This window comes from Nesoenas mayeri, assembly GCF_963082525.1.
Source record: "Nesoenas mayeri genome assembly, chromosome: 7".
Classification (NCBI taxonomy): Eukaryota; Metazoa; Chordata; class Aves; order Columbiformes; family Columbidae; genus Nesoenas; species Nesoenas mayeri.
Window position 1 is genome coordinate 39862445 of NC_137551.1, and position 15756 is coordinate 39878200.

At 55.6% G+C, this 15756-nt stretch overlaps 1 protein-coding gene across 9 annotated transcripts in view; it reads left to right on the forward strand.

Annotated features, from left to right (window-relative positions):
• Positions 1–1484: 1484 nt before the first annotated feature.
• Positions 1485–15756, forward strand: part of INPP5A (inositol polyphosphate-5-phosphatase A) — a 203736-nt gene continuing 189464 nt past the window's right edge. For all 9 annotated transcript variants that reach the window (XR_013922377.1, XR_013922378.1, XM_080348099.1 and 6 more), the window contains exon 1: positions 1485–1729. Coding sequence is in view for 7 of the 9 variants with exons in the window: in XM_080348099.1 (XP_080204225.1) it covers positions 1655–1729 (75 nt within the window). In the remaining 2 variants the exon portion in view is untranslated. The remainder of the gene's footprint in view (positions 1730–15756) is intronic.

The window sequence follows — 15756 nt, forward strand, 5'->3', positions numbered from 1 at the left end:
AGTACTCGACAGTGTTTATTTTTGCTATTGACTACTAACACTTTCGACTTTCTTTTATCAAGTAGTGGCATCTGCTGCAGCGGTTTGCTCTTTCCATAGCTTCAAGCCGTTTGATCCTGTGCAGATTTCTTGTTGCCCTGCTTTGCCAGTGGGGATCAGGCCCTTGCTCCAAGCAGTGGAATCCGTGACTTTGGCGATTCTGCTCCCCCCCGTTTGGCCCCATTTCTGAAAGACCTTCCTGCAATGCACTGGGCCCCCGGTGATGAGGTTGCTCCTGAACGTAGTTTGGGTTTCCCTGTTTTCTGTGCTCTGCTCGGTGACACCCAGTTCGTATCAGTTATGCGCTCTTTCGACAACAGCTTCCCCCGCTCCGGAAGCCAGCGAGACCTCTGCAAGCCTTGTAATGTGAGCTTTGGCACATTTTGTTTCTATTACTAATCAGCCATGAAATATAGATAATCTTAGGAGCCAGCTACTTTGCACAGCCTAGCAAAGGCTGATTTATCATTTCTCTGGTTTCTTAAGCAATCTTGTTGAAAAGATTCCTTTGACAAAGGGTATTTTTGAAAGCTGAAGATTACTTTGGTGTGTTTCCAGGCTCTGTAAGGACTATTCCCACCTACTCCTCCCCAGGTCTAGATCCTGCTGGGGCAAACAGCAGTTTGTCCACATTACCAATAACTATCTTATCTTCTGTTCTTTATGACACGGCCTTACGGCGATGCTGTGTGTTTTCCACTCTGGAGGCAGCGATATGCGTTTGCCAAAACCACACAAGGGCACGGGGCAGGAAGGGGAAACCCGCCGCGCTGCGCGGGGGACACTCGGGTGCGGGCACCCCCTGGTTTCCATGTCGGGCGCTTCGGGCTGGCAGGTGATGCACGACGGTTCCGGCACCGACACCGCGGTCCCCTCCAGCCGCCCCAGGAGCCGCTCCAGCCGGGCGGGGCAGCGGGGCCGGTTCCCCGCAGGAGGCAGCGGGGCGCTCCTTGCCCCCCCAATCCCCCCCAGCCGCTCCTCCCCGGCCCCGCAGAGGGGGGCGCCGGCCCCGCCCGTGCCGGCGCTCGGGGAGCCGCGGCAGGGCGGCTCTCCCGCCCCCGTCCTGTCCTGTCCTGTCCTCTCCGCGGGGACGGGCGGCCGGCGGGACTCGGCGGAGCGGCGCCGCGGGACAGCGCCGCCGGCTGCGCCCCGCCGGGCCCCTCCCCGGGCTGGCGTTGCCCTTTTAAGAGGCGCGCGGTGCCGCCGTGACGTCGCGCGCGCACAGCCCGAGCCCGCCCGCCCGCCGCCGGAGCCGGAGCGGCGGCAGCAGCAGCGCGGAGCGCGCAGCGCCCGCCCAGCCCGCGGGCAGCGCCACCGCCCGTCCCGCCGCCCTGCCATGCGCCGCGGCCCGGCGCCAGCCTCCGCCGGCGGGACCCGTCCCGGCAGCAGCGCGACGGCGGCGGCGGGAGAGCGCTGAGCGCCGCGGCCCCGCAGCAGCCGCAGGGCGGCCGGCCCGCCGCGGCGCGGATGTCCGCGGGCTGCCCGCGCCGGGACGACTCGCCCGCGCCCCCCGCCCGCCCGCGCTGACGGGCCGGGCCCGGCGCCCCGCTCGCCGCAGCGCCCCGCGCCCGCCCCCGGGCTCCCCGCAGCTCCGCGCTTCCGCCCGCCCGCCGCCATGGCGGTGAAGGGGCCCGCGGCCGGCGCCGGGGTGCTCCTGGTGACCGCCAACGTCGGGTCCCTCTTTGACGACGTAAGTACCGCGGCCGCGCTCCGCCGGGCTCGGGGGGCTCAGGGCAGCGCCGCGCCGGTCCCAGCGCCGCCCCCGCCCGCCGCCGCTCCGTCCCGCCCGCCCCGGCCTCGGGTGACGGCGGCAGCGCTGCGCGGCGGGTGCGGGTCCCGCTGGCCGCCCCGTGCCCTGGGGCCGGCCGGTGCGCCCGGCGTGTGGGCTTTACCGCCTCCGCAGCCCGGGACCGGGCGCTGGGCTCGGGCGGCAGCGGAGCGGCCTCCCGGGGCTGCCCTGAGCCGCGGCTGCGGGGCTTCGTGGGGTTGTTACCGGCGGTGCTGCCCTGCGATGTCCCGGTGATCGGGGGCCGTCCGCTGCGGGTCTGCGGAGGCGGGAGGAGATCTCGGGGTGTCCCGTTCTCGGAGCGGGAGGCGCTCCCCGCGGAGCTCCTGCCGTAGCTCTCCGCGCAGGCTGCGGCTCCGCTCAGCCCGGGCTTTCCGGAGGCTCTCTGCACGTTGTGACATGAAAATACTGCTTGATTTCTGTTTACCATAGTATATTCAGACAGATATCTGGAATATTTCTCATTGCTGCAAATAGGACAAGTGCAACAGTTGGTGCTGCTAGCAGTTAAGCAAAGAGAAAAAGGCTTTCTTGTAGATTTGCCTGCATTAAGACCGGTATTTGCAAATAGCTGGAAGAGCAGCCAGGCTTCTAAACCTCCCAGGCTGCGCCCGGGGAGAAGTCTGGCACTGTTGTTGTTGGAGGCAAAGCACTGCTGGAACTGAGTAATTCTGGCATGTCGGGTACCGCGAAGGGAGTGTTTCTAGGGGTTTGCAGCTTGTTAAGCAGCGCACGTCTAGCAGGGAATTGGGTCCAGACTTGTGCTGATGTGCAGTCCAATAATGCAATTCATGTTTTCACCAGGGTTAGTAAACTTTGACAAATTATCGCCCCAGTTATTTTTACACTTAAAAGTGTCAGTTCATATTAAGTGAACACTGTGAAAATACTAATTTCATAATAATTTTCATTATTATGGCCTTAGACTTGTGCAGCATCTGCTTGTGAGCAAAGCTGCGTGATGTCTGTAGGGGTCCAGGGGCAGCTGCTGCCCTAAGCTGGTGCCTCTGCCTGAGCCCAGCCCAGGTCTGCCCCGTGCCCGCCGTCTCCCGTGGCAAACACTGCGGTTCCAAGTGCTCTCCTGCCCCCTATTTCACCCGAGAGTGATAAAAGTGGCCCGTTTCGAGCACTGTCATTTAAGAAACCCTGTGCTGTCAAACAAAACGATTTCCTGGTTCCCAGTCAGTATTTGAGAGTCGCAGGCATTCCCGGGGAAGGTGACGTGTATCTGTTATCGCTTGGTATGACCAAAGTGGGGAACGCTTCTGCTCTAGCAAGCGACTCCCTTGCGATGAAAAGTTTCTTTTTCTACGGCAACAAAGCCAGGCTTATTTGGATAAGTTCCACTGCAGGGTGAGGAATGGAAAGACTGGTCTGAGCTTTGGTGATTGCATTTCTGGTTTGTTGCTGTTGGAGCTGGGACGAGCGACCGCTTGGTCAGGTTTCTGGAGTAACGTTGGTGCAATTCAGGCACGATAAAGATGACATTAGCTTGTGAGTTGCGTGTTGGAGCTGTCAGTGGCTGTTCCTGCTTGTTGGGCTCTTCCTGTTCAGTTGAGGAGTAAGTTTTTCTGCTATGAGCTGAAGTCATTTCAGTTGTGAGCAAGGACTCCTGCTTTGATAGACTTCACCTAAGCTGGGCTGGAAAACCATTTCCAGTTCCTCTAATCCATTTTTTCAATTTCTCATTTCACATTTCAGTTGGTGATACGTATTTTAATTAAAGATAACATTTTCAGTCGTGTTTCGCTGGACCTCAGGGCAGTATAACGGTGTGTGTTTCCACAACACGCGCAGAAACCCTGGGCAGATGGGTGCTCAGATCCCAGTATCCTGTGCTGACGTGGTCCCGCCTGCTCTTGCTCTGGGGTCTGGCTCCTGGGCGTCGTTCCTGCAGCAGCTCCAGGCAGGTGTGTCCCGAAGGGCTGGGGGTTCTGCGGGCGAGGGTGTCGCAGTGCCGAGGCTGCCCGGAGCCCGGGGCGGTTCTGCGCCCCCTTCCCCACCAGCGAACCCTCGTGCTGCCCTGCCGTGAGCCCTTCTCTGGTTGGTTAGAGCAGCCTGAATGTGCTGTGTGGCACAGCACGATTTGCACTCCCGGCGTGTTTCGTGTGAGTGCTGTACTTGGCTGCACATGCTGTACGTGCAAATGCTCATCAGCTGAGACCAGTACTTTATAGGGAGAATAATTTAAAGTGTCTTTGGTAGACAGGTTCATCTGAGTGGGCTGGTCTTCCCTAGATCACTGGTGCTGCTGACCTGGCTGTACTTTGAGAGATCATTGCTTTCTCTTGCTGTCCGACTGCCAGAAGCACGCGATGATACCGTGCTGGTTTGCTCCTGCATCCGCATCCACCAGTGCCCGCTGCAGCGCTGCCCAGTGAGCGCGTGGACAGCGAGGAGGGGCCGGTTCATCCCTCCAGCAGTTCTGCTGCTTCATGAAAAACATTAACACACTCTTAGATCTACAAATATTCTTCAAAGTTTCACAGACATGGGCAACTCATGAATATGAATGCCTATATTTTTGGTACACTTGTGTTTACTTAGGCGTTTAATGTTTGTCTTGCTGTATGAACATTTCCTGTTTTTCATCAAACTGCACTCTTGCTAATGGCAGAATATGGAGTTCAGGTTACTTGTGGGTCACTCTCTTTCCCCCCCGCCCAGGTGTCCCTGCCCGTGGCAGGGGGTTGCACTAGATGATCTCTGAAGGCCTCTTCCAACGCAGACCATGCTGTGATAGCAGCTGCTCCGTTTCTCTCCTCCCCAGCTTCCTTGCTTCCTTTGCTTCCCCGCTCTGCACTGACAGGATTTCACATTTGCCTTTCAGTGAGATGCAGTGGCCACAAAATCAATCTGCCTGGCACTTCACTGCTTTTACTCTGTAGGATTTTAATTGTTTTTTCCTATCTGCAGTGCGGTTTCCATTCTGTTCAGCGTGTTGTGTTGGTTTCCGTGGGCAGGAGCCGGGCGGTGGGAGCAGCGGGCGCAGGTGCGCTCCCCCGGCTGCGCACACACCTGCGACGGGCGCCCCAGCCCGTGTCTGCAGGGCACTGAGGAGCCCCGGGCTCACGGGCCACGCCGGCTGGCTGCAGGGCGGGTTGGGGGCCCGGCAGGTGGGGAGTGTCCGTGCCAGGTGAGGGTACGTCAGCACAGGAGACGTTTGGGTGTTGGTGCGGGGCCGTCCGGCTGCCCAGCGCGGTGTTCATGGCCCGCGGGCACAGCACTGGGCTGCAGATGCACGGACACGTGTGGCGGAGGCATGTCTGTCTGTCCATCTTTCCTTCGGGCAGGTTCTGCCCCGTGCTGTCCCTCCCGCAGGTGTCTCGGCTGTGGGACCGTGTCCCCGAGACCCCCCTTGCGCTGCGTGTCCCTGTCCCCGCAGCAGAGGAGCAGCGCAGCTTCTGCTGGATGGAGCCAGATGGAGATGTTTGCAATTCAGTTTTTGTTGTTGTCTCGGAAGTTTTGTTACTGTGTGCAGATTTAGCTGGGTGCAGTCACAAATATTGAAAAAAACACATTAGTGCTCACACTTGAAAATTGTGGTTTGCTTTATTTCACTTGTAGGTGCCTTTAACAATCCATATTGTTTAAACCTCTGTCTGCAGATCTTTGGGGTAATGATTTCCAATATGCCCAGCAGACTTAGCTATGCAAGATCCAACATTTCTGCTTGGGTTGGCAAACAGTTCACTGTTCCTCTTTCCTTGGAAATGGGGATATGTGAGCCTAAGTCAGGCAGGTACTTCTGAAAATGTTTCCTTCTGTCTCCATACCTCTGAATGTACACAGCTGTGCTCTGACGGGGGGTCCGTGCCATTCTTAAATTCTCAGGACAGACTTAAGCCAGAATAGAAGTGTGACAATGACAAGAGAGGCAAAAGCTGAACAGAACATGTAATTTTATCAGCTTGAAAAGGAAGGAGGAGAGAAAGTAGGTTAGGGAATTGCTGTGTGGCACTGGGGTCCTGCTGCCCAAGGTCTTTACATGAGCAACAGCAATACTGCACATGTATTTTCTTTGGCTGTACGAATTGATATTGCCAAGGGGGGACGTCAAGCTTTGACAGTCGTGGGTGGCCTCACGCTGCTCATGGCGGGCTGCACGTCTCCCTTCCTCACACCGCACATGCCGGGGTAGGGCTGGAATTGCTTGGAACTAGTCCTGTTTGTAGCAGTAGAATTAGAATTACAGCAATAAGCATACTTAGAATAATGAGTATGAGCTTGGAATATCCTTCATTAAGAATTGAAGTTTATCGATTGAATTTGAAGTAGAAATACTTCCCATAATAACCTTTAAGAGCAGCCTGCTCTTTGATGGCCGTTGATCACAGGGTAGACTTCTCTTTATCACAACTGACCTTAATTTTCCAATCCTGAAACAGGGTGTAGTTTTTTTTTATATTGGATATCTGTGTGTTTAGCTGGTATTAGGTGGTAATAACGGGATTTTGGGGTTTGTTTGGTTTGGATTATTTTTCCCCTGTTTCTCCCCCCCCAAGAATAATTTGAGTTGTGTGGAACATGTCGGGGTGTGATCGGGGCTCGGTGCCGCGGTGGGCGCGCAGCCGCTGTGTCGGACCGGCCGCCCCGCGCTCGCCTGCTCGCGGGCGCCGTGCGCTGCGCGCTCCTGCCCAGCACTTCCATTTTAGGAACGCGTGCTCTCCAGCCTTAACGGAGAAGGCAAGTGAGAAAGTGTCCTTCAGTGTTCTCTATTATGGGAACACTAAAAATAAGTAATCGCTAATTTGTCTATTTCTGCACTCCTTGCTTTCTATTTTCTGGTTATTTTGGTGTCTTCTTTCCAACTTTGATCTTTTGTTGTGCAAGTGCCACTGGGAGTTTCTTAAACATTGTTGCTGCTTTCTGTTTGTTTGGTTTTCTATGGCAGAAGCTCAAATGAACGTTTTTCTTGCAGTTTCCGCTGTACTCGTGCTGTGTTTTATGAAGCCCTTCCTTGTTTCCCTCGATTCCCTCTTTGCAGGAGGTGAGCTTGTGAGGTAGACCAGAATTCAGTAATACTGAAAACTCGCTGAGCTATGTGAAAATGAGGATGGGCAGGAGTTTTGTTACCCTTTGCAGTGCTTGTGCGTTTGGAAGAAAAAGATCAATTACCTGAGGGGTGTGTTGTATTTAGCGAATGAAGCTGGTGGTGGCGCGTTCCCAGCAGCATACAGCTGTTGTCCCAGATGTGCAGCTGAGCCGCGCGGTGGCCCAGCGTGCTGGTCCCTGGCTGCTGGGCGGCCCGTGTGTCCCCCGTGTGCTGCTGTGGGCTCGAGCTCTGCTCGGAAGGAGCGGGACGCAGTCGCTGCCTCTGGGGCCCGGGGCTCCTGCGGGGGCTGAGCTGGGCCGGGGGGCCGGGACCGCAGCAGCAGCATCCGTGCTGGCCGGGGAAATGAAGCGCTTGTTGCAGGTGCACAGGGGCAGCTCGCTGCTGCCGGTCCTCGTGCTCTGGCAAAGCTGCTGGGGAGCGCTGTACCGCTGTAGCCCGTTCCTCATTCAGGCTGCAGGGAGGTGTCGGGGTCAGCCGTACAGCGGGAGCAAGGCACTTGCAGCCATGCGGTTTTGACCAGGTCTTGCTTAAATCCTTGTCAGCCGGCTTGCAGAACATCTGAACCCTGGTGCTGGTTTGTAGCTGCCCAGGTCGCCCGCTCTTGGTGCCCGTCGCTCGGGCCGTGTGCCGGGGTCACCCACGCCCTGGGGTGGCCTGTCCCGTGTCCAGGCTGCGTCGCTGTCCCCGCCAGCCCCGACGCCCGGAGCGCGGGGTCTGACAGCGCAGAGCGGCCCCGCAGCCAGCACGGCCCGAGGCAGCGGTGCGGTGAAGCAGCCACGCGTGATCCTGCAGCCTGTGCTTGTCACGTTTAGAAGACCTTTTCTGATTTGCTGAAGATGGTTGGAACTGCAATAGTGCAGGTGACTCAGAGCATTGGGCTTTTCCTCCAAGGTAGAGTTCTGTGCTTTAAATACATGTATATATGTTTCTTCTTGAACAACACCAACTTTCTTTTCAGCAGGTACTTTTACAATTGTCTGAGCGAAGCAGCTGCAATTAGGAGCTTGCACAGTGTTTAGCCTCCCTTAAGCAGGAAACTCAGATTATCTTGTAGACCATCTCTCCTCTCCTTTTGATTAAGTGTTATCATTAATAGCAAGAGCACATTTTTACATGAGGAAGTAATAGTGGCAAGTGCAATGTATAATTACAGTTTTCTGTTAATGTGATTTTATAGCAGATGGAGTAGAATGAACGTTTTGTAACTTGCTGGAGAGCTGGAGAGCACATACAAATTGCCGATGTATCAGTGTGGTGGGTTAAGAGGGTTTAGTTCCCAGAATGCTGAAGGTGAAGTGAGGCAGTGGGAGTAGGGTCAAGGGAAGAGCGCTTGCCCGTCAGTCTGCTGGGTTATTGGCCTGTCGAGCGCTCTCACAAGGGTCATGTTTGAAAGGTTTTGTTGCTGTTTCAAAGTTTTCATCATAAATTTTATTACCGCGGAATTTGACTTCCAAGGGAGTTGGACACAGAATGCCAGTCAAGCCCTCAAACTGCATAGTTTTTCTAAAAGGCTGATCTGGTTTTTACTTACTTTGAATCTTTTTTCCTTTTCTGTTATTTATTTCATCATACTCTTTATATCTTCCACCCTCTGCAAATGTTTCCTCTTTTTATCTCAAATACTTTCTTTCCCGTTCTTGTTCTGTGTGTGCTTGTCCCCTCCTGGAAGCTCTGCCCCTGTTCCTCTGGATGGTTTGGAGCCAGGATGGTGCAGAGGAAGGTCACCCGGTCATTCGTGGTGGCTGAGTCTGGTAACCCAGCGTGGCGCCCGCTGCCCTGGGAGCAGGAGCTGGGGCTGCAGCGGCAACTGCTGGGGGCGATCGGGTTGGTTAGGGCACATCTCTGGGATCCCTGCGTGTGGGAGGGATTGGGTTGGTTAATGCACATCTCTGGGATCCCTGCGTGTGGGAGGGATCGGGTTGGTTAGGGCACATCTCTGGGATCCCTGTGTGTGGGAGGGATTGGGTTGGTTAGTGCACATCTCTGGGATCCCTGCGTGTGGGAGGGATCGGGTTGGTTAGGGCACATCTCTGGGATCCCTGCGTGTGGGAGGGATCGGGTTGGTTAGCGCACATCTCTGGGATCCCTGCGTGTGGGAGGGATCGGGTTGGTTAGTGCGCATCTCTGGGATCCCTGCGTGTGGGAGGGATCGGGTTGGTTAGGGCACATCTCTGGGATCCCTGCGTGTGGGAGGGATCGGGTTGGTTAGGGCACATCTCTGGGATCCCTGCGTGTGGGAGGGATCGGGTTCGTTAGGGCACATCTCTGGGATCCCTGCGTGTGGGAGGGATCGGGTTCGTTAGTGCGCATCTCTGGGATCCCTGCGTGTGGGAGGGATCGGGTTGGTTAGGGCACATCTCTGGGATCCCTGCGTGTGGGAGGGATCGGGTTCGTTAGGGCGCATCTCTGGGATCCCTGCGTGTGGGAGGGATCGGGTTCGTTAGGGCGCATCTCTGGGATCCCTGCGTGTGGGAGGGATCGGGTTGGTTAGTGCGCATCTCTGGGATCCCTGCGTGTGGGAGGGATCGGGTTGGTTAGTGCGCATCTCTGGGATCCCTGCGTGTGGGAGGGATCGGGTTGGTTAGGGCACATCTCTGGGATCCCTGCGTGTGGGAGGGATCGGGTTGGTTAGGGCACATCTCTGGGATCCCTGCGTGTGGGAGGGATCGGGTTGGTTAGCGCACATCTCTGGGATCCCTGCGTGTGGGAGGGATCGGGTTGGTTAGTGCGCATCTCTGGGATCCCTGCGTGTGGGAGGGATCGGGTTGGTTAGGGCACATCTCTGGGATCCCTGCGTGTGGGAGGGATCGGGTTGGTTAGGGCACATCTCTGGGATCCCTGCGTGTGGGAGGGATCGGGTTGGTTAGGGCACATCTCTGGAATCCCTGCGTGTGGGAGGGATCGGGTTCGTTAGGGCACATCTCTGGGATCCCTGCGTGTGGGAGGGATCGGGTTCGTTAGGGCACATCTCTGGGGCCCCGGGCGTACCCGAGGTTGAATCCATGGTTGCTCCTCCACCGGGACGGCCCATCACGCCATTCTCCGGCGTCCGTGTGAGCAGCAATCAGGTGTCCGCGCTGCCGTGGCAGCCAGGCTGGCTTCCCGCGGGCGCTCCGGGAGTTGTGTCCTCTCTGCCCCCTCCCCAGAAGACAGGTGCTTTGTCACAGCTGTGCCTTGTCCTCTGCCCCTCAGCTCTTACCTTAGTTTGCAGAAGTTAGGCAGGCGGTGTGACTGCGAGCCGGTTGTGTGCTTTTTAGTGTGTGGAAGTTCTCAAAATGTACATTAGTGCAGTGTGAACTTCATTTGATATTTTCTAACCATTTTTTACTTTCTTGGTAGAGAATAGGAATCGGTCCAAATAAACCCAGGACTTTCTGCCTTTGCTTGAGCAGCCTGTCACAGAGCCATTCAGCATCCTTTTTCATCCTTATTACTGCAGTGACAAGGGGTCTGTAGAGCAGCAGCGCAGCAGCTCCCCAGCTCTCTGTGCCACCCGCCAGACGACCTGGGGAAAAATTAACTGCTTCAGGGCAAAAGGTGTTTTCCTGTCCCAATCAGGAGGAAGGACGGTTTGGGGGTGGGAGCGCTGGTCCTGGCTGTGGGAACCAGGGCTCAGTTCTCGTTCAGCCACGAGCATCCTGCACGACGGGGAGCAAGTCGGTCAGTGCTGGGGTTAGGTCGTGGTTGGACTCGATGATCCTGAGGGTCTCATCCAGCTGAGACGATTCTAAGTGACGGCAGGTCTCCTGGGTGCCCGTGCCCCAGACTGCCCCCGAAGGCACCCCTGGGCGGCGGAGGGACGCGGGGGCCGGCTCCCTCTCTGCGAGCAGGCGGCTCTCGGTGGGCGCAGAGGTCTCCCGGGCTGTCAGTGAGCGTCGCCCGTCTCTGGAGCTGGGGTCTCGCTGCAGGCGCCAGGAGCGCGATGGCAGCGCCGAGCGCCACGGGAGCACGGCGCAGCCGAACTCGTTTGTTATGCCGTGCACGGGGCAGAGCTGCCTCTACTTGTTCCCTCTTCGTTTTCCAGTTTCCATTACATTCTTGGAAAGAGATGGATTATTGTCATTGCCCTGGAGTGTGTTGGCAAGCCTGTGCGTGTGAGTGGCTGTTCTGGGGATGGCTGCGTGCCGTGCTCTGAGCGCTCCCAGCACCGTGCACCGGCTCTGCGAGCAGGACCCCGCTCTGAGTTCCCTCCTTAAAGCCCTTAAGTCATCCTGTGGGAGCTTGTTTTGAAGTGCTTTGTTTTTCTGGTGTGGCAAACTCTAATTTTAGAGGCTTTACCAGTGCCGGTGGGAAGGGCAAAGCTAGTTTTCCTGTAGGAACAGCTCTGAAATGGATGCTGAACGTCCTTTGGCGGTGTTTGGTTGATGTGTCAACCAAGCGTTAAAAGGAATTGTTCAAAAACCACTTGAGGGAATTCTGTATCCATTGAGAACCATCAGCCAGCATTAGCTCTGCTTTAATTACTTCAGAATTCTTGTTTACTTAGGGACAGAATTCCAGCTTTTCACAGCACTAAGTGAGCAGTGAAGACCTTGGTGGCAATGCGGGACGGATGGCTGCTGTTGGGTCCCTAACTGCAGCACAAAGAGGGTTCCTTTGGCTGCTTCTGTCCCTGACCTCACCATTCAAAACGGTTTTTTGAAAACAGATGTTCAAGGTGAACGTGTTCGTCTCGAATTCCCATTGCACTTTTTATTGGAGGAAGAAATTGAAGTTTTGTGACATTTGTCTTTAGCCTCCAGCGTTGGCAGGCGGGTGGGGAGCCCCGAGCTGGGTGGGACAGTGCGCAGGGCCAGCCCCTCGCTGCCCCAGCTGGATGTGACCCAGCAGTCCGCTAGAGCTCGTTTATTTTCACGAGCTGGCGTGTTTTAGTGGGCTGAAGGACAGGCCTGATCCGGACCTGCCCGCAGGACCCTGGAGCCAGTTCTCATTTGGCTTGTGGGATAGCAGCTTTTAGCAAAAGGAAGCAAAGCCTCTTCCCTTCAGCTTTCCTCACTAAGTACTGAAGTGTTTGTGATTTAGGGCTGCTGTGCGCCCTTTCCTTATCTCAACAAACAAAGATCCTTAATAAACTTAGGAAGAAAGTGGAAAAGGATCTGAGGCTGTGTGGTTCTCCTTGTTCTTACAGGCTGTCAGTGCCATTGTAGTGTTACCGAAGTGAGCGTGTGGAAAATGTTGTGTGCCGGGACTGGTGAGGTCAGGGCTGTGTGGGCAAGGTCAAGGGACATATTCTTGACTGAGCACATGGAGTTTTGGTGCAAGACTTGCTGGCTCGTGTTGCTTAAAAGAATGAACTTTTACCAAACTGATTCATTTTTCGTTTGTGAAATATTCAGTGTTGTATAATGGAAATCCACATTAACCAGATAAAAGCTTTGCTGTATGTTGTGTTCAGAGCAGCGCAAGGGCTGAAACCCCTTTCTGGTGCGAGGCTGTGCAGTGAGGTGGGGGCGTCCATCCGGGTGTCCGGAGCCGTGGGTCCCTGCTCCGGAGGTCCCGCAGCCGCCCTGGCACTGTGCGGCCAGACATCCTACCTACTTCTTTTGTGTTCTTACTGGCGTTGCTGATGCCACTGCCCGTTGCTTTCCAGCACTTGCAGAACACAGCCACCTACTTCCCAGTTCATCTTTCTGTGGCGAATCCTCGTTCCCGTTTTATCTGTGCTTCTGTTACAGATGTGGACCATCTCTAAATGCTTTGCAGAGTAATCTTGTTCCAAGAGCTGCAACATGTGCGTTTGGAAACAGACTGTCCAGCTTTCCTGAAAACTTACAGAAAAATATACAAGTCGTCTGTCAGCTTATAAAGTGTCTGTAAATCTGCTGAAACCTTCCTCGTGGGTTTTGTTAGTGTGCCAGAAGGGAAGTCTCCAAGTCAGGCTGCAGCTCTGGTTGGTGTTTGTTTGTTTGCTCTTCTGTTGACATTTCAGGAGCGAGTAAATATGTTGTTGCTGGTTGCTTTGGACCTGGAAGGTGGGAGGAGCACAGCAGCCAGAAGCTGGTTACAAGGGCCGGGCCGGTGAGAGCCGGGTCTGCAGCCGTCACTGCCAGCGGGTGAGCGTGGTGTTGACCCCAAACGAAGTAACAGTGAAGATGGTGGTGCAAGAGATTAGATAAGAGAGCTGCTTCACTTACGTGTTTCTATATTTGCTGCTGTGTTTGCAACGTTCCTGTTTGTTAATTGAAGCATGATTGGCCCAAAGAACTGAGCTTAGAATTGGGAAGAGGTGTTGTCAGAGTACAAAGAGCAGAAAAATACGAGTGTTCCTCTTCTGTTTAATATTTTTGTTCAACCACCTCATAACCTAAGGCAGGATGACCTGCCATTCCTATTTACGGTAGTTCGTGTGGCATAGCTGGAGCACAGAGAGCGAAGCTTCTCCCAGCATTAAGGATCTCTCCTTGTCTTTCAAGGAGCAGGTTGGCGGGGCCGCACGGAGGTGCTGCTCCGCCTGTGCCCGTTCTGCCTCGGGGGTCCCGCGGTGCGGGGCCAGCGCACCAGGGCAGGGAGGCGCTGTGCGCGGGCGGGTGATGTCAGCGCACCAAGGCCCTTCTGGAGCTGCGTGTGTTCCTGGGAGGGGATGTGCGCAGGCACCGGGAAGGCTCCCCGTGCTTCTCCTTGGCAGGCAGCAGCCTGCCCACAGAGAGCACTTGTGCGGCTTCCGAACCGTGTGCTGGCGGTTCTGTCTGACCCACGGCTCCAGCCCCGGGGCCCGTGCAGAACTGTGTTCTGGGAACAGGGGCGCGGGACCCGCCGTGCTGTGCACCCACCCCCCCGCTGTGCTGCACCCCGGCCATGTCGTGCTGCGCACCCACCCCCTGCCGTGCTGCGCACCCACCCCCTGCCGTGCTGCGCACCCACCCCCTGCCGTGCTGCGCACCCACCCCCTGCCGTGCTGCACCCGGCCATGCCGTGCTGCGCACACCTGCCGTGCTGCGCACCGGCCATGCCGTGCTGCGCGCACCCGCCGTGCTGCGCACCCGCCACGCACGCGGCTGATAGCGTTCTGCAGGGGTGATGTTTAGGCTCAGAGGTGGGCCCAGGTGGAGTGGAGGAGGACGGACAGCTCCTGTTCACAGTCACAGCCGTTTCCCTGGGTGTCACACGGGGACACCTGAGCGAATATCCTTGAGAAAGGATGTTAAACCAAAACCTGCTACCACCAACAAAACCAAACCCACCCAAACAAACAAACAAGAATCCCCAAGCAGTTAAAAGTTAATGTTTCATTGCCTCATGTTTGGAAGCGATATTGTTACTGTTTTTCCTTCCAAATATAAGAATACACCCCTGGGGACTTTCCTTCCGTGCTGGTGCAAAGCCGGCTGTGCTGGAGGCCCTGCGGACGCTTGGATCGCATAACGATGTTCCTAGAGCTTCGTTGAAAATTGGAAAATGTGTTAGACAGCACTTGGACTGGGTTTGCGTGCAGTGAACAGACACTGACATGGCCTGGCGCGGTACCGAGCTAGAGGGAAACTCCTCTGCTCTGGATGCCCAGTGCTGTGTGGTGTTTTAATTAGTTGAAAGATGTGAAGACGTTATCTGGAGATCTCAGCAGAACCGAAGCTCTCACCTTGTCTTCACAGCACGTCTTCCAAAGACTTAATTAAATCTCTGGACTTAAAGGCTTTAAGAAAATGGAAACAGCTGGTTGTTCTTGTTAAATGAGCATATAAGGAAGTGGGAAAACTTCTGAAGATCTTTTTACTGTGGGAATTTCCAGTAATGTTTCTGAAGTGTGACATTCGTACAGATAGCTTATGAGACTGTTCTCTGTGGTGTTTCATTTTTCATGCTTTCCTGTGTTTCAAATGTGTATTTTTCCCTTAGTAGTATATTTTAAGGCAAAGAATGGGAAGCTTGTGGTGTTCACAGGCTTCCTGTGCTACTCGCCTGATGTTTCAGAGCAGTGTATTCCTTTAATTCCTCTGCCCAACTTGATGTATATTATTCTAAGTATAACCATATGTTCCATAAAATAATTGTGGGATTGTGCAAGTATTGGAATGTGAAAATACAATGGGTAGATTAATCAAAAACAAATCTGGAATGGCGGGGTTTACTTCAGCTGCCTTTCCCATATCGCTCTAAGCACTGGTTGCGACTTACCCTGGGAGCAGAATCTGTGCGTTTTCCAAAGAGGTAACTCCGAGTTCCAGTGGTGTCCTCTAACGCATTCTGGAAATAGGCGTTTGCAGGTCTCTGGGGTGGCAGGAGCTGCACTCGCCCCAGTGCTGGTGCTGTGCTGGGGCAGGGCGCAGGGAGCGCTGACGCTGTGGACGCGGCTCCGCGCGGGCGGTTCGCCGGCTGGGAGCCGTGCCCGTTGTGGAGCGCAGCCCCACTGCCCTGCCTGCCCAGGTGCGGGACGCGTGCCCCACACCTCTGTCGTGAGGCTGTCTTTGGCCCAGTTCTGAGTGTCACATCTTCCTCTGATCACAGAACCACGGGAGCTACAGGCAAATTGCCTGTGAAAAAGTAGTAAACCAAGTAGGCTATGGGAAGTCATCAAGAAAGTAGCTGGAGAGGCTGCCCAGCTTACAGCTGAGCGTGACCAGTAGAGCTATTGATACGCTGCTCCTGTTAAACGTTACAGAGCTTTCCTTCAGTTCAGAAAACTCTCTGAATTGCAGCGTTTTTGTCACTGTTCTGTCAGCGTGAGTGGCGCTGGGACCACGGGGGGACACGGGACCACGGGGGACACGGCAGCAGTGCTCTGGGGTTGCAGAAATGGTCGCAGCACCAGTGGGGACGGTGGGGGGACACGGGACCACGGGGGACACGGCAGCGGTGCTCTGGGGTTGCAGACATGGTCCCAGGGCCGGTGCTGCTGCCCGGCTTGCCCCGGCGCTGTGTCCTTGGTGCCCCTTGCCCA